The 27,398-nt window shown below is 31.1% G+C and overlaps 1 protein-coding gene across 2 annotated transcripts in view; it reads right to left on the reverse strand.

Moving 5' to 3' along the window:
* Positions 1-27,398, reverse strand: part of LOC126831107 (rho GTPase-activating protein 7) — a 123,222-nt gene that overhangs the window by 70,886 nt on the left and 24,938 nt on the right. Inside the window, exons 1-2 of one of the 2 annotated variants that reach the window (XM_050561733.2) lie at positions 20,195-20,306; positions 8,858-8,894 (exon numbers count right to left, since the gene is read on the reverse strand). In XM_050561733.2, coding sequence (XP_050417690.1) covers positions 8,858-8,894; positions 20,195-20,272 — 115 coding nt within the window. In that variant the 5' untranslated portion in view covers positions 20,273-20,306. Of the gene's footprint in view, positions 1-8,857; positions 8,895-20,194; positions 20,307-27,398 lie in introns of those variants that run through there. The other variant, XM_050561732.2, reaches the window with a different exon arrangement.

The raw sequence follows: 27,398 nt of genomic DNA on the forward strand, positions 1-27,398 counted from the left end.
AAGATAATTAGAGTTGTGAGTGAAAATAAATGGCAATAATTCCTATGATTAGAAAGGTTAGCAACCATCAGAAGCGAGCAAATATTAAGCCCTGCTGACAAATAAATCAGTTTTGAAGCGCTGTTGGGTGTCACGGTACTACAAACCTGCCATATTAACAGTCAATAACCAATATTTCGCCACCAATTGTTTTTGACTCCAAATATCAACACTTTCTATGTAAATAAATAGGTATCTTTAGTTTCCAATATAGTAGACATAGCGGTCTATTCCACTGGACACTTTTTAAACATTTGTTGTCAAAATTTGTACAAGAACCTTAAATAAAGATTTATATTCCAATTTATAGTAACAAGAATCTCACCAATATTATCAATTTCAAAAAAGTCTCTTTATGGTAAGTTTGAATATATCTGTATCGGATAACATTCAGACAAAAATAGAGAAATTTGGTCACACAAACCTGTGCCCCCCCCCCCTACCGAAAAATCAAATAGTCCTTTCACTTTAGGGCAAAAGGAACAATAATGCAGCATCAAATCTATGAAAAGGGCAATAGCTCTGGGCAAAATTAATTTTTGAAGTTCAATAGATATTTGTAAATTTGACAATAACTCTGTGTAAAACTGATGTGCATGTCCCTAATGGGACTAGTCAAACAAAGCCAGCAAAAAACTCAGAACCTCTGACATGACAAGGATAATGACAATATACTCCCATTCCATATAAAAAGTCAGTTGAAAGAAATATGAAAACATTAGCTTCATTTTATTGGCTTTAAATACTAAAATTTAGAATCCATTCAACTTTGACCTGTGAAAATAAATTCACTTCTCAGATTAAAAAGAAAATGCTACATCTGATTGGAGGAAATACAGTACTATTATGTTGATTAAGATAGAACTTTGATGATACTTGGTCAATTAAACACATGAAATGAGTCAGTCTTGTGTTAACAATTTTAACAACATCTGACAATTGTCCATCACTAATTCCTTCTGAAATCAATGACATTGTCATGGAATTTTCTTCAAGAAGCATAAAACATGATGAACATCTAATCAGAAAATTAGAATAAAACCACCTGCTGTCCTCATTTGCTCTAGTCATTAGCAGATTTAATGACAAGACAAAACATAAATGCTAATTATTGGGTCATTCTAGAAAAAAAAACCCAACAGATGCCAACTCCGGTCATATTTCCTCAATTAAATTTTCTTGTTAATTTTTTTTGTCAGAACTTTAGAATGGAATAGAATTATTTATAAATCGACAAAAGTCATATACACTTATTTCCATGCAAAGAGATCAAAATTCTTACCAAAACAAAAAGCTATTATATTTTCTGATTCCAACTTGCTGGCTCCTTTATTTATCAATGCTAATTCAAAACCAAATGAAAAAATATATTTGAATATTCTATAACGGATCAAGGATATTAATATTGAATTGTTTATAAACTGAAAATATCCACTTCAGAAGAGACTGAAATTTTCTCAAGAATCAATGACATAACACCCCAATTAAAACATGAATGCTCATTGCAAAATAATAAAACAAAGGATGTAACTTCTTAATCATACATTGACCTATTGATACAATGAAGGAAATTATTATTTCTTTCAAGTAGAGAAAGTCTATTCCTGTACTCAAGTGACATGGAATTGACTCATACATGTAACCTTTGATAAACGGAAGAGCAAGTGTTAAACAGTTTAAGAAATATTGATCATAAACAATTAATGTATTGATATCAAACATACTTTGTGACATTTTTATTTTGTGTGTAGTCTTCTAGAAAGCACTCTTAATGGAGTATGTGTTATATATAACGATTGTCTTACAAAATATAATAGTCCTTCAGTTTACATATATAGAACCAGGTCAAGATACTTCACAAAATTTACAACTTGCCTAATAAATAAAATCATAAGTTTCAATGATCTCAAAATAGGACATCATATGAATGAAATATAGGCTATAAAAACATTTTGCAACCTCTTACATAAAATTAATCTCCAACAAGATTTCAGTAAAGTAGAAATTGTACATTTTGGTTTAATGATGATTTTACAAAATCCTGTATTAAACATTTCTATTAAACTCAAGATGTGCAATTAGATTTTCAAACCCAATAATATTCTATCAAGTTGAGATAAGATTAGAGGAGATGATTAGTTTGACTTGCTAAATTTATGGTTTCAAAGACACCTGTGAAACTTGTTTCACAAAATTCACATACATCTACCCAAACCTCTTTAATCTAAAAATTTAAGTGTAAATATTAACTTGTGTTCAGCTTACTGACAAAAATTTTGGACTGCTGTGTTGATTATGTACCATTTACAAGACCTATCCCTCAATGGCAATAAATTATAATCTGTTTCAGATCGGTTATTTCCTTCATGTAGCATTCCCACAAAATAGAACTCATCCTCCGAATGAATCTTAACCTAAGATATTGAACCAGGAATGTGGTTGGACCAGTTTTAAAATAACTTAAAAGTTGCTCTATAAAATTGTTAAATACAATTTTTATTACCAGATCCTTTTATTGATACAAAAAAGTATAGCAATACAAGAATTTGTCATTTGAAAGTCATAAATCTCCTCTAAAAAAAAGAAATTTCTTAAAACCTGGTCAATAAAACTTTGTTGCTGGGGTACAGAAATTCTACCACCTACACTGTTTGCATATGAAATTGTGCTGAAACTGCTTCACTGTGTCCTAAGAATTTGGAAATGCCTGGACAGACTGAGGCCAATTGAGCTCTAAAAATGAAATGAAATGGTGGTTCACATCATAGTTTCATGCCCCAATCAGGCTATTGACAACTGACATATACCATACAGTGGTATGAGGACAATTTTGTACTGGCAATGGTATTTCCGCCAACATCATGGGTTCCTAATTGGCTAGAGAAATCCAACTAAAAATCTTGGAAAAATCTATTAGTACATAAGTATGACCCCAGAAAGAAAAGACACCAAATCATTAAATAGGCCACTAAAAGAAACACTTGATAAATTCAATATTCAATAACATAGAATTTTCAGGGTAAAATCACTCATTAACCTTGATTATCACAGTAATTTGACAAGTTATTATTGTAATAAACCATTAGTAAAACATAAACCAAGTCTTCAGAAGGTAAATAGTTAGTTTATGTACCATCTGCTGCAGATGCAAAAGAAAATGCTTTTTTTCATCGAACAAAATTAACTGGCATCAACAGAAATTTAAATGGTAAATCCTCATTCATGGGTCACTACTGATGTTAGGCCCATCACATATACTTGTATTGATTCCCATGAACATCCTTTATTTCTAAATGTACTTTCATTTAAATTATGAACTAAAATATACACATGTCCCAGAGAACTACTAAATATTGAGAAACAATCATTTCTGATTTAAGATGTATCACTGCCTGCAATAATGCCAATGACAAAGATTTTTTCATTTTAAAAACTACACACTCTAAAAACAAACGAAGTATCACAGTCTTTCAAAAAAATTATATATGCGGTATAGCAACATTAAATAACAAAGTTTCCAAATCTTGTACAATAACCTAAAATAAAAGCTACCGAGTGGTTGTTAATCCATTTACACAAAAACTTCGTACGAAAACAAACTGAAATACCACACAGTGTGATGAGCATGTACCAATATACATGTATCTTGATGAGGCGATTGGTTTATAATTCAGATGAGAAAACATCTGTAGTAGGGTGTTTATTAGAGGAGGTTTATTTCCCAGGGACGAAGAAACACCACTCAAATGCAGTTTATCACATGTTTACACATTTATATAACAGCACTTAAAAACACTGCAAAACACATGCATGGAAAATCACCATTCTCTACAAATCCAACAGTCTAATTTCATTTGATAAGAATATTGTATAACTATAGGTATTTTTAAACAAACATGTTGGGAAAGTTTGAGACTTTCTGATAGCAAATTTCAAATGTTAAAGATAGGGTTTCTGTGGTTCAGTCTCTTTAATGTCATTTGTAAACTTTAAAATCTATGGTATCTTATGTTTAGTTAAATAATTAGAAATTCAATTGCATGGACTATGTCAGACGTCACTTTGATGTGCACTTTTAAGGCGTTTTTCTTTTTTTTTTTATCTTCTTTGTGGATGACTTTTGCCTAATTTGACTTTCCTTATGTAAGGACATAGATAGACAATTTGTAAATACCACCTTGAATTGAAAAAATTTAACAATAGTGATATATATGTTTATTCTGATTCCTTTAATAAGAATGGTAAAAACCAGTTTAATATTGTAGGCTACATTTAACTGCATAAAACTCAGCTTAGCTGATTAAGTGATAAAGTTTTGATAGTTGATTACTGGGATTTTAGTATGATGCTGACCTCTATAAATTTTTAAATTGTCACCTTATCTTTATTACATGCAATTATGTCACATGTACTGATATACTTTAAGTTAAACAGCACCAGATGACTAACACCTGCTATTAAACTTCTGACATTTTAAGTTCTAAATGTATATTTTTTCCCTCCCTAAATGTACCAAGCATTATCCTTTGTTGCCCTTTGTAACAGCAAACATCCTACTGTGAATTCTAACTTTTAAATACGTTTATCTTTTTCTTTTCAAATTAGATGCAGAGACATGCCTTAATGGAATAACATCAGCTCTGAACGGTTTCTTAATTTGAACGTTGACTTTTTGCAATATCTTTTGATTTACATGTTTATTTCCAGACAATATATCTGCAATGTACATTTGAAATTTCACAGTGTTTAACCGCTTTTCATTTTTCTCAAACATACTAGTAATGATCTTCATTTTATGCTTTCTAAAAAGCAGGCCTAAAATAAAACCACACACATAGAATACATTTGAACCATTTATATAAACACACTGGCAACAAATGTTTGATAATGCGATTGAATGTTGTAATTTATTTTTAATGTTTTGATATTGTATGAGTCTGTCTACATATACATAACACATGTTTACATACACGTAACACATAATAATTGACTGACTGACACACTGTTCAAAATCCTTGATAAAGAAATATCTATCAATCATGAGAGTATATCCCCAACATTGCCTGGATCTCCATGTATGTGAATGGATCTGAATATCAACTAAACATTCCTTCTAATCCTGTTAAATATCTATAAGAATCATATAACATCTCCATATGAGGTAAACTTCTTAATGTGCGGGGTTTTGTCCATGAATGTGCGTATATTTTGACAGTGTGGGCATGCTATAATCCACTTGATTAGTCTAACTATAAGTCTACAAATCATGCAGTTTTAATTTATTAATCAACCAGTAGTACCATTGTTTTATTTGTGACCTCAAGTGAGTTATAAAACCCCATTTTAATAGTATTTGGTGTATTTCTTTTGCTTGTAATTTTGTTACTATGAAATTCAGCCTACAAATAGCCCCTCTAGGTTATAAGTAATATGGCAGGTGTACCATACCATGATCAAATAGCACAAGTATTTCTGACTACAAGATGTACATTGGTATAAATTATCTACTTCAACTACTTACATGTTTACAAACTCAACAACAATACTAACTACATGTCAGATATATGATTGACATACTGATACACCTTACACTCGAAACATGACCAGTCACTATGTTTTCATAGGTCATAGCATGGCACCAAATGTTCATCATTCCTGAGATTGTATTATATGAAGGATATACGGGATTTAATTTCACACCATGTTTTAATATTTATATTAAATATTATATAATAGGATAAGACAAAAGTAATACAGGTGTCAAATAATATGTTTTGATTTTTTGTTAAATTAACATGCATGTACTATTTAGTATGTCAGCTACACTGCACCAACCATATGTTAAATATAACAGTAATTGTAAAAATCACAGCCTGTTGAAGAAAGCATCTTTTAAAGGTAATACAATTAGTGCTTAATTATTTTCTATTTCAGGTGGTCATAATATTTAGAACAAAAAAATAATGATGCCTTAAATGGAATATACAACTTCCTGTCAAACAATCATTATAAGAAATTAACAATATTTTGGAATATCTTTAGTTTTTTTGTGATTCTACAAGGTGTTTAAACAAGTGTTGAATGTTATTACAGTTGTATAGGTATATTAAAGTTATATATAGAACATATGTATGTTAATTAGTTGTATATCAGGTCAACACTGTAAGATAAGTCAAGATTAAATACCAATATAATATTTCTACTGTCATATAAATATGTCTTCAAATCTTATCATTGCTTTATTTCTGTATGTGAAATATATATTTTTGGCAGGAAAGAAGACAGTTTTGATTTCTGATGGTAAATACAAGATAGTAGATGACTGTCTTGTTGTCAAAAAAAGGCTGCCGTATAGATAATAGCTATTTAAGTACACACAAGCTGTTCTTATTAACTGTTTTATGAGGTATGTTGTGTCGAGGTGGAGGAGGGGGGGGGGGAGATTTCTACTTAGTATAATTTCTTTTCTTTGATATTTAGTTATGTATGTTTTATAATAATAGAGATAACATTGGCAAAATTTTACTAAAAAATGGACTTTTTCAAACATAATTAAAAGCAACAGTTGCTACCTTAATAGACAACTGCAGGTGTCTGTTAATCTTGTTTCATGTTTAAAAACAAAATGGTTTTAAATTAAAGACAATAAAGAAGCCGTTTACAGTAGATATCATTCTACAATTTTACACTAGGGAGGCATTTGTATGTAATTACAGTTTTAATACAAATCATATGGTATAGATGATAAAAACCGTAAAGCTTCAAGGTGCAGAATTCATTACTCTTTTTCTTGATTCTTACATGATAAGACATGAAACATTTTAAAGAATTGTTCCTGTATATTTAATTTCAAGGAAAACTTTTTATTATACACATTTTTATTAAACTTTGATGTAAACTTAGACATAATGTTTATGTCAAAAGTAATAGCCAAAAGTTTGGGGAATTAGGCATTATTAGCACCCATTAAATTCCAGTTATTCTACAATGTATACTATAACAATTACAAATTATGATAAATTCTACATTTAAATTCAACAAATCGTGAATTTGGATGACGAATGATTGCTAATTTTAGTAACAAGTATTATTGTATGGTGGAATGAGGACAACTTCTGGAAGTCATCAAACTATAGATTAATAGCATATTTGGACACGAGACATTTTGTCAAATCTAATTTTGTTTTGTAAACTTTGAGCATATTCTAGATATGAAAGCTTTGCCCAAATGAAATCATGATAAACCCCACCCCTGAAAAAACAAAAGAGAGGTTGTATTTTGGATACTAATCCCAATATTGCCCTTGTACATGTGTAATCTGGAATAACTTGACTGTGGAAATGTTGAATAGATTTAACAACATCACACCATATTTAATTCAATCCTTATGTGTCTTATTCATGAAGAGCATACAATAATATTACTCTAAATACATGTACTTATTTTTTTTAAACTCCCATGTGAACAATTCTAAAAATAGATCAGTATATCCTATTTTTATACGACTTTATCTTGAATTTGTTTTATATATTTATATATACCGGGTAAATGTCATGAATTTAATTTTAAAAATACATTATCACAACATCCGTGCATTCTCTGGTGATTTATACTTATCACACATCATCAATTTGTACTTTTGAAATTTTGGTGAAAATTCATCTCCAGTGAAAAATAAATGCCTACATCTCAAGACAAAAAATAATTCTGAGGAGGCAGGGTATGGTTATTCTTTCCAGAACAGACAGTACCAAGCTAGGAAATTATCTACTGTTGACATTTGGAATTTTTTTTTTTTAATTTTCAATGTTAAATAATGAACTTGAGTACATTTTAGTGTGGAATTAAGCTGTGGAATATTAGATTTTTTTCCGAAAAATTCAAATGACACACAAGTCTTAAAAAAATTAATATTACAGTTATACTTCCTGTGCTATTATTAGTAGCTTACTGAGGTCTATGCCTTTATTCCTATAAATTTGGATATCTATTAGCTTTAACATCTCTACCTTTAAAAGTATCTAAACTTGATATCTACTGAACAAGCAGTTTATTTAACATTTACTAAGATTTTGGTATGTATAATCCAAAGTAAATAAATAAAATGTTTATTCAATAATGTAAATAAATACCAAATCCCTAAATAAATGGTTACCATGCAGCTAGTTTTATCAGACCTTCCGTTTGTTTTTACTAAATGTCGTTTTGTTATATTCAGATGAATTAGTCGTTGTTTGTCAACTCCCTGTTACCTTTTGTCGCCATATATTTACTCTAAACCAATCATATTGTTTGATAATCAACTACGACTGAGAATTTTTTTTCAACATTGCAGCATGGTTGACAAATTACAAATATGGTTAGCTAATCTCTAGTTAACTAAGAGGTGCGAGTAAAGAATTGCAATAGCTGTGTATACTTTGTGTGCTAAAAGTGGCTGATAAAAATAATCTGACACTATCATAAATGAAAATTCAACGGTATTCAAATGAATAATAAAACCACATTGGCAGCATTTCTGTAATTCAGTTTAATAATCTGGTGCTAATTCAGGAATTTTTGAAAGATGGAGTCATCAAAAGTTGGTGTGTTTAAACATTTTAAAAAACTGCCTATATATTTAATGGGGCTGACTTTAGAATCTGTTCAATTTTCAGCACATCTGCAATATGGATAATGCAAGCAGTGGTCGGATTGTAAAATGTATTGATATAATATGTATACTGTGCATGTAACCGTTTGTTTTCTTAAAAAGAAATAAAGAGGGGTGGATGTAGGTTGGTGACGTGTGTAGAAGTAAATAATTTAATAACATACCTGCTTGCTGTCGCTCATGGTTTCCAATATTCAATTTCTGAAAACAAAAAAGAAAAGAATACAAATTATTTTGCAGTATCACCGATTCCAAAGAGAAATAAAATTCAAAGTCTGTAAATAATCTCAGGTGTTTTGATATCAGGTGTGCCTCATGCACATCACCACTACAATAACAACACCTTTGTTGGGTATATATATATATATATATATATATATATATATATATATATATATATATTAACATTTGGGAACATTAATATTTGGGAAATGAATGTGACAATCGAAGATAAAGATATCAATGTTTAACAAGAATTTCCTGACAAAAACCACATAGAACCTTTTAACTGGTTAAAAATTATAGTCTCCAAAGCCTGATTGTCATTAATAATCCCCTAGCTAGAAAGCCTTACAAAATGAAAATGTTCTAGCTTAGCTCAAGATATGCACACACTGTAAGCTGGTGACTGGGGTAAACTACTGCATATCAACGGGAAATTAACAATAGGAAAAATTATATCACCGAATTATTGTACAATTCCATACTTTTCTGATTCGGGTCAATATAAAAACCAAATCCAAACAGGAAGTGGAGTTGTCATTAATGGTGCCATCTTAATTAATCTTTAACTCATATAAAATCAATTTTAACACTGAATCTAGTATTGTTTAGTGAAATTTGTCATTTGAAAATGAACTTATTTGGAAGTATTCTGTTCCTTTTTACGAGATCTGACACAAAGTCCAACTCCTAGGAGTAAAGACAGAGAACAGTTTTACAGAACAAGACATAAATACACTTCTGCTAATAGAGTTAGCGACTACACTTAATTAAACTAGATAATCCATATATGTATAATGAGCAGACTATTAGTTTATAATTTGAGCAAATTAATTACTTGACAGTTATATGTATTTAATAATGTTAGCATTTGCAATAAATTTCTAAAGTCATACCATAGGAACACTTATTAAACGCATTGCAGAAATGAAAACCGTAGTTGAAAAATAGAAATACTAACACCCAAACATATTAAACATGTACATGTAGATATAATTTATGTACAATGTTAAATCTTAAGTGTACATAATCTGAAGATTATTGCAATAAACCAAGGGATTAACAGTAAATACATTACAGATTCAATACCAGACCCTAAAAAAAGGTTTAAAAACTTACTTAGATAAAAAGCTATAGTAACACAAAAATGTATTCGTATTCACTTCACTATTAAATACTTACTGTAATGAGTCATTTCAATCTCCTAATTCCCTACTTTGCTTAACTCGTCTTGGTATCAGTCAATTCATGATGAAATACGGACACAGATATTGACACAAGATTATCACTGTACTAAGATTTGATAATATTATGCATGAAAGGCATACAATTTATAGTGGGGTTGGGTATTGGTCGAGTGGTCTAACGTGACATCCTTCACATGACAAAGAATAGGATCACCTACCCAACCTTGGGGGTCCCACAGTTTCCTTACATGGCTAAAGCCCTATATATGCTAGCAGATTATCGAAATTGTCCCAAGTTAGTCCCAGAATGTCTGTCACACACATACATACTCATGCAATTTTCATCAACAGCTGTAATGCCAAATTACCACCACATGTTTAATATGTCACCTGATATTTCCACTGTATTTTTTTTCAACAGTTCATAGAAAAAATTTAAATTTAGTTGGTTGATAATCTTTTAGATACTTGTTACAACTTTTGAAAGCATTTAACAGAATCTGTTCTATTCTGCATTCAAGCTAATTGTATATTCTGTTCAAGACTCAATCTTTAAAAAGTAATCTAATGTCCAAAAGGCAATACATGTATGATGAAGTGCTGAAAAAAATGGAAAATGTGACTAGAATTTAAAACTAAATGTGAAAAAATTGTTGCCATATCAACAAAATCTGAAGAAGGCAGGTTTGTATGTAAGTTTCAAAAAACTTGAACAGGTAACCAGTACCAATTGTTGACTTGTCTTAATTAAAATCTTTGTTCCAGCTTCATTAGAAAGGCGAATGATGGCTGAAGTAGGTTAACAGTGTTGACAAAATAGAAAGAAACTTTAGAAATTAAAAGGTGTGAAGTAGTAGCAAGTGGATCATGTGACTGATGTTACAAACATCACACAAATCCCCCTCCATTTTGGGCGCTTTAGGATGTAAGGGTGGAATTTCCTTGTTTAGTGACAAGTGCAGACTGACCTTTTTTTTTCAAACAGTATAGGAGTTGAAATAAACCTAATGGAAGGTTTGACTGACATTTTGATTCTGTACAGTAGACAGTTCAAGTCATGGTCGAACAAGGTGTGAAAACCACAAAATACTATAAATACCTCAACTCTAAAAAATGTCACCTTTTTACCTTAAAAAGAAAGTTGATTACATGTTGCACATGTACAATCAACAGAACTGTTAACAATGGGATTGGAAAGATTATTGTAAGTCGTATGGCAAAGACTTGAATCTTACTATTTGCATCTTTCACAGAGGTTATGGTTAGTACCATAAACTTTACTCACATTCCATAATAAACATATTTTGCTTACTTGCATGATTAAATTAATATGATTTTACTAAGAATTCACAACATTGAAAATTGTCAAGTCATAAAAAGTTTCGACCTTAGAGCCAATGAATTCAAAGGTCTAAAGTAACCCCCTGGTGCGTAAACTAAAGGGTAGAGTTGAACTTTCAAACTGCCTGTTTTCATAAACGAATAACTAGCTACCATTTATACTGACTAAATTCTAAGATTTTTGTCCTTATGTTTTATTTCTTGATCGTTAGTTACAAATTCTTATGTTGATTCATTTTTTTTTATGAAAGATGCAAATAAAATGAAATGATATGGGGTTTAACTTCCTACTTCTATCAAAGATGTAATTAGAAATACAGGATCAAAGGAAGTTATCATAGTGGTTATCAATGATAAAGTCTGCTATCAATAAAATCAATCGACAGTCCCTTTAATCATGAAACTGCACACAAATATCTATTTAAAATCTTCAGGATGAAAACTCACTAAGTTCTATAACTTGGCTAAGAGTAGCCCCCTTTAATATTAACACCCTTCAAAGCAACTTGCCAATCAAGAATACTTTTATCTAGATCAGGACAAATTACTAGGTGTTTGGAAATATCAATCACATACTATTGTCCCCTGGAAAGTCATTACAACATTTTAGGGTGGATTTGACCCTCTGATGAGACCCATGTCCATACAACTGTCAATCACAGTCCAGCAAAAACAGATCAAAGTAAATGAAAAAAAGCTTTCCAACCATTATTTTTGTTCAAAGTAACAAGATTTAGGGTTGTTAGTTTAAAATCCTGTCACAAATGGTATGATCTTTTTTCCTCTCCAGTGACATCTTTTCATGTACAATGAAGATTTACAAATATGAATGGGTAAAGAAATCTTTATTCCTGCAGGTAGGGTCATAATAACCAGGTACATATAGTTTAACACTTCATCTTTTAGCAATAAATTGCATAACATCATGATTTATGAAAATATTAGATATACCAAGAATAACTTGCACAATAATTAGCTTTGATTCAACAAATCTTCAATGATCATTCAAGGAATCCCAATACAAAAGAAGAAATATCAAAAGTCAGATCAGGTGTTCTGGAAAGGATATGTGTAATGTGCATTGTGATATACATGTTTATTAAGTATTTGTTGCCTTTCCCAGATCTAATTCATATATCACTATTACAAATGTAAAATCGATTAACATTTGAAAAGAAATGACAGATTTCATTTAACTCTTATACATTGATCTGACAATAATACACACATTAGAATTTGACCTTTCAGAACGACTCTCAGGTCAAGATATGATCGATTGATTTAACTTTCTCCATGTTCAAGTAATTAAAAGATTTCTAACAAAAAACTGGCAAGTTCTTTAAAAGGTTGAATTCCTATAATCTTGGGTTTATCGTTCAATCCTCAATGTTTATCCACTTAATTAAATTCTGATCTCAAAATCTTTTTGATAGAAATTTCAATTTCTTTGAATTTAATCCCTTTATAGAAATGGTATTGTAATGTCAATAACGGAACCCTGTATCTGATCTTCTATTTACTTTTCAGTTGAACTCAGCAAGGGATAAATAGTTGCTTTGTTGAAAGATGGTTCAAGTTCAAGGACATGAGAAGCAGTGGGTTAATATACAAACGTACATTTCTAAAACCATGTGATTGTTATCCCCTTATTTCAGGTGTATCCCTCATCCCCATTGAGTATTTGTTTTCCGAGCCTGTAATCTACTTGCTACGTATGTGATGAAGTAGAGCTATAGATAAAGATTAGAATTGGCATCTTGCTGACAAGGTCATGGCTTTCAAACAAAAATTTGAGATTCTTCAGAATGGTAAACATGTATAAAGATGTTGAAAGCTGTCAAACAGGTCATCAAAACATTCTATTAAGAACCCTTGAAAATATTTACAGAATAAAGGTAGGTATTTTAATTAGGAAAATCTATAAAATAGATCACCTAGATAAACATCTTTAATAAGGCAAAGAAATGTACAATCCATTTTCATTGAAATGCTTTATCAAGTTCTCGTTCCAAACGTAATTACTATTCAGCATTAGAATACAATTATTCAGGTTCAGAAAGACCAAATTATATTATAGATAAATTAAAATATACATCTTCTATTCAGAGAATCTTTCTCCAGGTATTAAACATAATTATTTATTCTAATACATGATTTGTAAAATAATCATTGAAATGAATTACTATAACAACTTTCACGTTGAACTGATAAACCAATAACTGTTTAATGTGGTTCCAATCAAAAGTTGACCATTTTAATCCAGCTTGGCTTTTTCCAAGGTAGTTGGCTGAAAATCTTCTTCCTAGTAAACATAACCTAGATCGAAATCCTTTCCAACTTCCTTTTCTTGGCACACATCATATCAACATACAAATAATATTAGATACTGGTAAATCTTCTGAGTTTACCTTCAATTTCTCAGCTTCTTTTGATACTTGTTCATTTCCTCAACCCAAATAAAATTTTGCTTCTTGCGATTCATTACATACTAAATCATATTTTATAATCTTCAATGATAATGTGATGAATAAAACATTCACACATACAGAACATAAACTATATGAGTAAGTATAAAATGTTTTTAAATTTAATGTCAATATTAAACGGGGTATACTATATACCGGGAAACACTGAAAAACTACAGGAAAACACCATGTTATACTGAATACCGGAAAACACCGGAAAAACACTAAATACCAGAAAACACACTAAATACCAGAAAACACCCTAAATAAGTAGCCCGGAGAAGGGCTATACTATAAACCGGAAACTAACCCTAACCCAGGCACACAGAGGACAAGGCTCCGGGTTACCTATTTAGGGTGTTTTCCGGTATTTAGTGTTTTTCCGGTATTCAGTATAACATGGTGTTTTTCATTAGTTTTCTGGTAATTTTTCTTTTTTTCCAGTTGTTTTCAGGTGTTTTTCAGTATATAGTATTGTCGTATTAAACTGTGAAGGCACAGGGATAGTCACATATTTCAACTCGGCAATCATTAGGGTGTAATGGTGATATATTCAAACGTTTTTTTAAATCAGATGAAAAGTTTTACCTGTGGGTGTCCACAATCAGGGGCCATAATCCATGAAGTTATGGTCTGATTTATGCCAATATCGAAAGCAACCAATATCTTTGGGAGATAGACCTATATTTTAAGTTTAGTCAAAATCGAATAAAAACAAGCCAACAGTGAGGCTGATGTCCCCCGCTGAAATCCCAAAATAAATAAAGTTATCGTGTCCCAAAGCATCAACCAATCAAATTGCTTATCTCTGCTTACCCTAAGCGGAAAATGCTCATCTTCGAACTCCATCAAGGCATTGACCTAATCAACACATACACCAAGTTTGAACATTCTAGCTCAATTAGGAAGAGAGTTATCGTGCCCCAAAGTATCAACCAATCAAATTGTTTATCTCTGCTTACCCTAAGCGGAAAATGCTCATCTTCGAACTCCATCAAGGCATTGACCTAATAAACACATACACCAAGTTTGAACATTCTAGCTCAATTAAAAGTTATCGTGTCCCAAAGCATCAACCAATCAAATTGCTTATCTCTGCTTACACTAAGCGGAAAATGCTCATCTTCGAACTCCATCAAGGCATTGACCTAATCAACACATACACCAAGTTTGAACATTCTAGCCCAATTAGGAAGAGAGTTATCGTGTCCCAAAGCATCAACCAATCAAATTGCTTATCTCTGCTTACCCTAAGCGGAACATGCTCATCTTCGAACTCCATCAAGGCATTGACCTAATAAACACATACACCAAGTTTGAACATTCTAGCTCAATTAGGAAGAGAGTTATTGTGTCCCAAAAAGTGTGACGGACAGACAGACGGACGGACAGACAGACGGACAGACAGACAGACGGACGAACCCATTTTAATAGTCCCCTGCTTTCTTCGAAAGGCGGGGGACAATTATGACCTGTACAGTGTCCATAAACAAAATGTGGGAATATAGAAATGTGACAACAATTAGTATATGACATGTGTACCTTGTCTAAAAATGTCAAATCAAAGTATTAAGCTGTTTTGAAATGATCAATAGATATGCTGACCAGGTTTAAAGTAACACATTTATGGAATTAAGCTGATAATGACTGAAGCCTATTACTGGACATGCTTTAGGCAATAAAATATGTAAAGCACACATGAAGTGGTCCTTGTTTTTCAAATACCAAAACAATCTTATTTCCAGGCACAAGCAAACGTACTGCATGTTTTACTGACAAAAAATTATTCTTTGAAAGTCAAACAAATTTGCTGTTTTTCATTTGTTTATCAAATAAACACATGGAATTATTTGGGGCACAAGATTTACCAGCAGGTGACTTGATGATTAAAATACTGGAGTATAAAATAAAACCAATGTTTGATACCCACAAAATAGACGGTGCATGCACTAAACATGTATGTGTACAAATATTTTATACATAATAAAAAGAAAATTTTATTCAGATTTTAGAAAGTTAGTAGCAAATATTCTCAATAAAGAAAAAAAATGTCATTCTAAAAATGTTATTGAGTTCAAATTATGATTCAAATGAATATATGTATGTACTACAGCTGAAATATAGTACCTTCTTTATACATATTTATATAAATTCTTTTACTGATTTAATGAGAGTGTTAGGCCACAAACTTCTAGATAGACCACATCAAAGATCTTGATATAGTTTTATCTTCACCTTCCTGACATACATGAATATATTTCTAAAAGTTCAACACTGATGTCATTTTTTTTCATTTAACATTAATTTGTACCAACTTTTAAGGAAATCTATAATATGTTGTATAAAATATCAGTGCTGAAGAGTGTTTCAAACATGGCTTGTGCATAGTTTGGTGGGAAAATAAACATGAAAAAGATTGGCAGATGTTAGTTATTAATTGTATGATTTAATTTTCATATGTGGAGAATAATATTTCTACTTAAAGAGAGAGAGTGTAAATGGGGATTAAAGTCCACTCGACACAGAGGTCATTTCGGGATTAACACATTTCAATTTTATTTCAATAATTTGCTTGCACATAGAGGTTTTTAGAGGAAACTGGAGGACCTGGAGAAAACCCATGAGATTGGACAGGTAACCCTAATCCTTGTCACGTACAAGAGGGGAAATCGAAACCATGCCACTTGACTTAGCGACAGACTATATGAGCTAACATGCACACGTTAAATTATTTAGCACCCCCCCCTTCTACATAAAGAGGATTAAAATATTATAGCTAGGACATCTTATACTATATAGGTTATCAATTTTAACAGTGAATAAATGTTTAAGTTAGAAAATAATACCAGTCACATCTTTAATTCAGATTTGAAAATAAGACATCGGAAAAAGTTAGAGAGGGAAAGCACCCACTGTTCTTAAGACCCTAATATATCTTTAATCAAATATATCCATAACTAAATCAATCTCATACATGCACTTAATGCAGTTATAATGAACGAGCAAAAAACTTTCTGAATAGACCAAAGAAGTTGTAGGAGTTGTCCTTTGAACAAATATGTTTTGTTAAAGTGCTTGTCATATAGCTGTAGAGTAAATACCTATCTCTGTCAATCTAAGCAACTAATGACCCGTATAATTTATCACAAACTCATCAAGTATATTCATATTGTTCCAGGTCATTGGTCAAAGAGAATTCTAGGTAATAAAAATATTAAAATAAACCAAGAAATTTACATGGAGTGATTTTCTGGTAAGATAGTGGAAACCCCCTGCAGTCACTATTTGTTTTTTTCTTTAAATATAGAATATTTTAAAAGTTTATTAACTGCGCACTGAATCATGGATTTGGAAAATCTGAATAATAAATTAACAAAAACTATACCAACGTGAGGCATACTACTACTTATTAGACCTCCACTAATGATCATTTTATTGTAAAATTATTCAACCATAGTTCCAATCAAGGGTATGCAATCACCTCATCACAATAAAACAGTACTATAATTACTATAATTACCAAACAGAAAAACAAGCAACAGGAACAGACCAAATGTCTTCTCTGCAAACATTTTAAACCTTGATGTGCCAGAAGGCTAATAACCATTTTCCTGATTAAAATTTAGCAAACATAAGAGCTGAAACTTGTTCTTTTCATTTAGATAATATTCTAGATTAAATCAAATTTTTGATATTATATGTAATCTTAAACTCAGAGTCCGTGGATAGAAATGATTTATTCTTTGATTTTTAAAAATTAACAGACATTTTATAAATGATTTATTCTTTAGCAGCTGACTGATGTTTAAAGTCAGAAGATGATGATGTCATGAAATCAACAGAAAGTGATATACAAATTCAGATGGTCATAGTTTACATAAGGAATGTTGGATATTAATTTTTGGTCAATACATTTTTAATGTGTATATTTGCCATTTAGTGTGGAATAATGCGTCTTTTACTTCATTTTCCTTTTGCAATCACTGAATACGATTCTGATCATCCCTCTAAGCTTTGTGTACAACTTCAAAACATTTGATAGAATCACAACCATGGTGTATAGCTTTAAACCAACCTTTTAGTGATTATCTATATAAGATGATTTACCTAATTACATTCTCTTACTCAATATTACATCATGTATCTGTAAATCATTGGTCAACAGTGGATAATCACCAATGATTGACATTTAATACAGTAGTAGATAATGTCCACTGTAGGTTTCATACCTCAGGCTGTGTTTTTAACACCTTTATATCTGCTAATAATACCTCTAATTATACACTAGCACTTAATTGTACATCTGATATACTCGCATTCTACAAATAGTTTGTAGCTAATAGATAAAGTGATATGAATTAATTTGATTTTTAAAAATTAACAGACATTTTTATACGTCTTAGTGGGCTATTTAGAATGCAGGAAAGCTTTAATTATCACTTTATTGTCATACTTATTTTTCAAATCTAATTATTTTCTTGGTAAAAGCGTTAATGCGTCTTTAAAATGATGGTTATAAAGCTACAAAAAAAAAAGAAGTTCCAAGGCCTACAATAACTATATTTTTATAACCTTAGCCTGTGGTTATTATATTCCATAAGCAATTGTCAAATCACTGCATAGATATACATCAATGTATGACTGACATCTAGAAACCCCAATATACAGCTCAAGGCTTATATAACTATATTTTCATAACCTTATTCAGCCTGCGGTTATTTTCTTTCTTTATTACGCATGGAATAGTCAATATTTTCCATTGCTAATATGCAGTTTGTTGTACAAACGTAATGAACTGGTCACTCAGTGGGTTATTACACAGTAAAAGTGGTGGTGTAAATGATACAACTGAAATTGAATATTGGGAACAGAAGAAGATTATCAGTTTTATGAAACTGTCCACAGTTAAAGCATTGTGACGCTTGCCATTTTAAGATCATAAACATGTTCGGAGAGAAAGAGAAATGGGGTTTAACGGCCATTCGATACAAACTAGGTCATTTTGGGACTAACACATGTTTGAGTTTTCACAAGATCTTTCAAAACGATAATTCAATTTTTCCACTATACTGTAGCACAAGACCTTCAAAGTGAACATTCAGATATCACTTCCCATTTTTTGACCAATAAAAATACTTTAACTTTAATGTATACAATGGTCATGTATTATGCCCATGGTACTGTGGAGTTGAAAGAACCTAACACGGAATCCTGGGTGGAGTTTACCTCCTTGATTTGTCTCTGTTATCAGCAACATCCTAAAGGACAAAGTACAGATTAAACTCAAAATGGATGTTCATTGCTCTGAATGACAGCAGGAACTAGGAATGGTTAAAACTAAATACATCAGGAAATGGATGTTTTATCATATTTTAACAATAGCAGCATTCCAAAACCCTCAGACAGCATGGGAAACCAGACATCTGACTTAAAAATTGACCGAATAAATGTACTTATATATCAATATACTGACCAGTACCATGTGTAGCAGTCACTTCAGATTATAATAGTTTCACTGTGAGGATAATATAAACATTATATCTTGACCTTTGTCACTGACCACACAACAAACTGACCATTGAGTCAATATAAACGGGACACCCACCATACAACAGTGGACAATAGGTACTCTGCAACATGGACTCAACTTTTACATTCTCAACTTTCTGTCATTAGATATCAAACATGTAAATTCAAACAAAGGTTTGAGGGAGCCATTGATATTTAAATAAAAAACATACTGAATGTATAGATACTGTTACAAGTTAAAATGTGAAACACAACCATTTTTATTTTGCACTGAATTTAGTAAATTCTGTTCTAATCATTATACTATTTTAGATGACAACGAATAGATGTTGGTGCTCGATTTTTTAGTCCCGAAAATATCGAATTGATGGAACTGCTATTTAAGTAGCAGCTTGATGTAATAACACATAGTTTTCTCACAAAATTATTATCTTTATCAAATTTATGACCTTACTGGAACTTTCAATCAAATACCCCCATTGCCTATAACTTACAAATTAGATTGCCATTTCGAGAAGAGTTTGCAAAGTTATGAGACTTCTAAAATTGTAAACATGTAAAGCAAGTATTTCTTTTCAGTCGGCTGTGTTGCTATGGGAAAACAAAAGTATGCAGTCTAGTTCAAAATAAACCAGAACTCGTTTAAGTTCCTAATAAAAATGAATGCATGTATAGGGAGTGTTTTTAAAGTCTAATAAAACTTTGTATGAACCTTGCATCATAAAAAATATACATTTACATATATCAGTATACATACCTTTACAGACCATTTATGTCCAGTAGCACTACCACATAATATGGACAACGATTTCAGATAATCACACAATTCTGCCATAGTTAATAACTTTGTTCAAGAAATATAGTGAGATCCACAATCACTTTCATTTTATCAATCAATTTCACAATAATAGAACTAATTTATTCTACTTTTCCATATGTTTAGTCTAAAACAATTTGTCAGTAACACCAGTTCAAACCAATGCCAAAATAATATCGTACAAAATTATATAGATGTATTAACTAAGCAGCTTTTCTCATCTGGCAAGTTTTAAGTGGGCACAGTATATTTCAATAAAGTCTTTTCAACTAGTATAATCATTTTTAATGGTACCAAATATATCATGGTAAGGTCAACAAAAATATGTTATATCAGGCACACCCAATGTCAAGTCTCTATTGAAGACACTTGGTCGGTACCAATAAGTTTGGACACCTGTATTATGCGTAACCTATTAGTATGCCAGTATGTACTATTCACTATTATTCTATTCAAGATACGCATGTAGGTATAGATTACACACTGAATAGATTCAATAACATAATACGAATAACTTTATCTATAACACTTTGTGGTATTACATATTTTATATTCATATAGGTCTTAAAACGTCTTCTTAGGCAACGTTTTTTGTACTAGAACACAACAGGAATATAATTTTTTAAGTTGTCCCATCAGAAAGAATAGGCACAACCTTAAGTTTTAACCTCTCTGAAAAACTATGGATCCATGTGACTTTTAGTACAGAATTTTGATCTCCAATCCTATTGTACTGATCAACTGGTCACTATCTAAGTTCAATGGAGTATAAACTTTAAAAAGTTCAAAATGTAAACAATTATAGTCATTAAATGTTAAACAGCAAAACCAATTATTGCATCATTAAATAGAATATGACATCCACAGATGATAAATTTCAGCAAAAAACACAATTATTCCAAGCTTGAGTCAAAAATCTAAGTAATGGTTGGTACTGACATCTCTTATAGGCAATCTGGTATCACTCCAGACCATTCAACTCTTGTCATATGTTTGTCCACGCACATATCGGTCGTGATTGACAAAGTATAAAATGCCTGAAGGATCACCTTATCAAACAGGCTACTGGCAACATGGTGAAGCCCTTTACCTTTCACACTGGGTCAAACTATTAGAAATTTTAGTAGGGGGTGTAGTGTAGAAAATGACAGTCACCTGTTGAGTTGGAGGAGTTCATTATGTTTTGGTGTGTTTGTAACAGTGGGCCTACAGTTACCTTGACAGAGAAGGACAATAATGGTCCACATGGGCCGAAATGTAACCAAATATCGGTGATTGATGAAGCAGTTAATGGGAGATTAAGTGAAATCTAATGGTAGAGTAAGAATCCCTATTAAAACATAATTGTCCCTTATCTCATTTAAAATCTAATAAGGAGTTTTATTTGGTTGGACAGTGACAGTCACCTTATATCACTCATGGGAATAACAGTGTCAGTGGTAAATGTCATGTCATTCATAGTGACACTATTTAAAAACAATGCTGGCTGCAAGACAAAACATGGTGAAGAAACAAAGATGTAATAATTTGATAATCGATCATTGCCTGGAAGAAAATTTTGATGACCATAATGTGCAACCACAAAAGAGAAAATAGGTCGAAAACAACGATGTTTGAATTAAAAACTAGCCAATATGCTCAAGTAACAATATTCATGTATGGAGAAAACATACTACAGTCTACCTGGTACCAAAAATAAAATGTAAAAAAGACTTTTACATTACTGAATTTTTGATATTGAGTGTACAAAGCTGTCAAATTTAATAGGGTGGAATGGGGTTCAATTCCTCATCAAATTGATCATTTGGAAACTACAGTAATTTCTTTAATTGTTATTTTTGACATGCATATGGTCACACTTGCTAAATCCTCTCTGAATTCTCACCTTTAATTTATTTTGACATGGGCATCAAATACCTTGGTTTTAATTCCAAGAACTACAAAGACAGAATTTGATCACAGTGTCTACTTTCTTAATCTACCTAAATCTTTTTTCATACTTTAGCTACCCAATTCACTCTAAAAATAGTTAGCATGGCACAGTTTTACTTAAAATAATATTTATCTATACATGTACTATTCTCCATATAAAATGGTAAAGAGTGACCTAGGTTCATAGTTCAAATTCTGTCCCTCACCATTGTTCTGATTCAAACAACATTGACTCCCAAATTGGTCATCAATTGTCCACCATCTTAACAGGATTCCTTTCTAAATAATTAGATTGCTAAGATAAATATCTTCAATCTTCTTCCAATATCCTTTCAAAATATCGCTCAATTAATTTTTCTGGGATTGTTTACTTAAACTATAAAAACTTTTGCAGGTTATTGTAGGAAATTTATTTATAGATGAATGAATGTCATCTGTTAGCAAGAGACTTTATAACCATTTGCCTGTAAAAATTGCAGAATTACGGCATGTGCTATACCCAAGCTTTTAATAACTGCAAAACTGTTACTTATCAACTTGATTGCATTGTATTGTGAAAACCAAAATCTGTGTTAAAAATAAAATGTTTACTTGTGAATCATAATTATGCGATTCAATGTAAAATATTTGTTATATTTCATAAACCCTGTTGAAGTCATCATATGCAAATAATATAACATTTTTGTTTTGTAAATTTAACTAACTTTACCATATTACAGAAAATTAAAACTAAGATTTCTATCAAATTTGGCTTACCATATACCTATAAAAAAACAATGGTCATTAACAACGGCATTCGGGGCATATGGGGTTCTTGTGCTTATTCAACAGACAATTGTTTTCAATAGCCTACTAATTTTTACACAATAATTTGTGTTCAGTAATCATCAAATTGTTTAACCCTTTAACTGTCAGATTGTTTTGGAGTTTCGACTAGGGAAAGCATATAGTTAAGAATATATCCTGTAACTCTTTAAGTTTAAGAATAAATCATACAGATGTACATATTTTTAGAAAGGTTTTGTATTCCCCTGTTCAGTGGTATACAATATTTAACATTTTTCTTTTGTCATTTTTACTTATATGTCATGACCTGCAAAATGGCCTCCTGAAATGTTCCATATGGAACATCTGCCGGTTAAAGGGTTAATAATTGAATTGTTGGAAAGAAAAGTATTCTGGTTAGAATGCTGTCTGTGGGAATGACTTTTCTCTAAACTACCCCCACAAAATAAAACACAGTTTGTAATTGTTACAGATATCTGACAGGAAGTAAGAACATCTAAGTAACGTCTATGTTTTACTGGGTAGAAGAATAAAATGTTTGTTCAATCTTAATCTTCACAGATTGGTAAATCATTCCCTCGGCACATAAATGATATTTGTGATATTCATGTGTTGTTGAATAGAACATACACTGGTAAAGCTCTGCTAACCATCTTATTCTAATGACATATCCAAGCCAAGATGGTCGTTTTCTTTTAAGTTCATAAGTCATTTTAGGGCATGTTGAGTGTTTCTTTTGGTCAAATAAAAGGTCCAAGAAACGTCAATAGTAAGCTAAAAGCCGAGGAAGGTAGTGACAACATGTTAGTAAGTTTAACGGAGGTTTGTCAGTGTGAAAAGGGCGTTGACCATCATAAATGCATGCCTAGGCTATTAAACTCTTTTTAATTGTCCTAAGCAACCATTTCTATTGAAATAAAAAAATGTCAATACTAAGGCATGAGAATACAGTTCTTCTCTTTACAAAAATATTTACCATCAAACATTCATTCTCGAGATAGAGAGTTACAGTGACAATTATTATATGGAACAAATGTGACCTTGACACTTAATCTCTTTATGAACTTTATGTGATTCTGATGATGATTCCTAGATTTTTAGAATACTGGTACTGATTCTGATCCTGATCCGGAAGAGGACAAATACTAGACCTTTTAACTGTCCACTGACTCTTCAATTGCCCAAAATAGAACATTTCAGACAGAACCAACCTAAACACTTGTATTATTAGTCACTGATTCATTTGCAGTTTGTAGCCTCTGCATGGCTGGGGTACTTGTCACTGTCAAGGAATGGCCATGCATGCGGATATGTTAAATATTTCAAATACAATTTATTCTTTAGTCATGTGTTGATGTACATTAGCTTTTAGGGTGGGCTATTAGTGATGTATGGCGAGGGTATCCCATCACTGAAAATGTCTGGCTAGCATTTTTGATATATGAGAATATGCTGAGCATTTTGTGCGCTCAGTATATGAGCTAGTCTAGGTTAGCTTTTGAGGGGTGGGGCAATTAAGGATGTCTGACAGTGGTACCCCACTACTGAAAAAGTCTTGGGGTGGACTTGTGATACATGTGAATATGCTGAACATTTTGCAACAAGTTTTATGCGGTTATTAAATGAGCTGGTTTCGGTTGGCTTTTGGGGGTTGCCTGGCTTTTGGGGGTTGCCGGCTCCTGGGTTTGTGCTCCATATTGACATTATTATTTTGCCTGTCATAAATGTAAACTATTTGTGATCTATGTCACAGTGGTCAGTAAGTAGTCAGTTAAATCAGGTAGCCAGACATTAATATGATTTATAGATTGTAAAGGTGTATAATATGATTTATATACCACCAAGCTATGTCATTGTTTAACTGTTATAATAATATTAATATCTCTCACTATTATAATATATATCATGTACATATTATATAATAATTTCTGATTAACAAAAACATTAATCTTCCACTTATGTGCTCACTATATTCCTTTGACATTCAACGTCCTATTTACATAATCAATGATTTGAGGATATATTCCAAATTACTGGAAAACTATATATTATTATAATGTGTTGCTAAAAACACAAACTATAACGTGTAAAATTAGGGAATCCTATTCTATTTCAAATCTAAAGATAGGATGCCAGGCAGCTAAGTCGTCCGGGGAGTCAACAAGGGCTGTCACATAATTTTTCTTTTGTCAGAAATGAAAACATTTACAACACACTAAAATCTGATTATGAGTAACAACCATTTGGCTTCGAGTTCTATGGGGCGCCATTTGTAAAATAATTATTTAATTTTTTTTATAGCAAAATACATTAGATTTAACTCCGAATATATATATTTAGATAAATATTAGAACAAAAATGGCATATATGTAAATATCAAAAAATATTGTAGCTAAAAGTCGAGTTTTTGGTCTATGAAAAACTTTAAATGTTATATCTTGATTTCACATCGCTTAGTTAAATATATAGCTAAATGTGCTGTTTTTCGTAGGTATAAATGCTAAATACTAAATCACTGAAAAATCTAAAGTTAAATATTTAGCTAAATATATAAACATTTAGCTAAATATATAAACATTTAGCTAAATATATAAACATTTAGCTAAATATATAAACATTTAGCTAAATATATAAACATTTAGCTAAATATATATAAACATTTAACTAAATATATAAACATTTAACTAAATATATATATTTAGTTAAATATATAAACAGGTAACTAATGCGACACAAAAAACTGCGGATAAAATGATGACGTGTACCCGACATGTGAGCCTTGGCACAATAGGCCTACTAGCAATTAGAAATGGAAGCTGACCACGAACTTGTAACCCGAATCACGGGTGTAAGAACTAAGCTGAGCGTTCAGGTACCAGATAGTACTGTGTTGTGCAGTCAATGGAAAGTTGTACACTACGTCATCGTTTAGTGTGAAGTCGCTTACAACAATAATCATTTTACAAACGGCGTGGTACAGTTGCGCTTTGTAAATTTAACTATATGTTTAGCTAAATATATAATTATTTAGTTAAATATATAAATATTTAGTTAAATATATAAATATTTAGTTAAATATATAAATATTTAGTTAAATATATAAATATTTAGCTAAATATATATTATTTAGCTAAATATATATTATTTAGCTAAATATATAAATGTTTAACTAAATATATAAATGTTTAACTAAATATATAAATGTTTAACTAAGTATTTTAACATTTAACTAAATATATATTTAGCTAAATGTTTAAACATTTAACTAAATATTTATATATCATCAAATCTCTTGTTTTGGTCTTAATATTCAATGCTAAATGTTAAATATGAAAATAGAGACAAATCAAGAAATATTTATATATATTATGTTAAATATTGAGTTTTTGTTGTATTTTTAGTTAAAATATTAAAAGTGAAAAATTTGCACAAAAGTCGAGATTTAACTATATATATAAATTTAAATTAAATCTAGTGTTTTTTGCTATATAAAAAGCTAAATAATTAATTTACAAACGGCGCCCCATAGAGTTCTGCCCTATTCTAACATTTAGCATACAAAACATTTAATATCAATTGCCATAATCATCGGAAATCAATAAAAAAAAAATCAATTGCCTTTTTCCTCTCATGACCTTAAACACTGTATATAAATTTAAAGTCAATCAGATTTTAACTTAGCCTCCAGAGTGTCCACAAGATTTTTCAAAGTGATTTAGGGCCACAACTCTGGCAGTAATTATCGGAAACCAATGAAAATCAATAGTTCCTTCATTTCATGACAATATATGACCACATTTCAATGTGGGCGTATACATTGTAGAAATACTGCTAAGGGGATAGCTGTGATTTCTAACCAGCAGAACCAATTACATAAGTTTGCTGATTATTCACAACATGTACAGTAAGTAGCCTAAGTAGTTATTTTCTATATTCATAGAAATACAAATAGTGCCGACACCAATCTCCATCACACAGCATTTCAATAATGTTCACTATCAAGGAATGAAATATTCACAAAAACCACGAACTACCAGTATGAGGAGAAGTCTAATTTATCAAACTCATACAAGCCAAACAAGGCCTATAGTTTCTGACCGCCTACCCAGTTCAAACTTGTGTTCTCCTACTGTTGGTGTGAAATGCCTTAATTCTAAAGCACTGTGTTCACCTGCCTTACGATATATGATGATCCTATCAAGAAACCTATCTCTGGAACGATTTTCAAACCAGAAGGGCAGTGGGCATTTTAATTAATAGGCTACATAACTGATGAAAAACCACAACACCACAGTAAAATGCTCGCTCAGGCAGGGTTTTCAATATAAATACTTGTAAAAAAGACCAAATACAAATATAGTTATCATGGTTTTATGAAAGAAGGGTAAGTAGGTCTCCAATTTATTTTACTATAATTGTCTTATTT

Source organism: Patella vulgata, chromosome 8, assembly GCF_932274485.2.
Source record: "Patella vulgata chromosome 8, xgPatVulg1.2, whole genome shotgun sequence".
In the NCBI taxonomy this organism is placed as follows: domain Eukaryota; kingdom Metazoa; phylum Mollusca; class Gastropoda; family Patellidae; genus Patella; species Patella vulgata.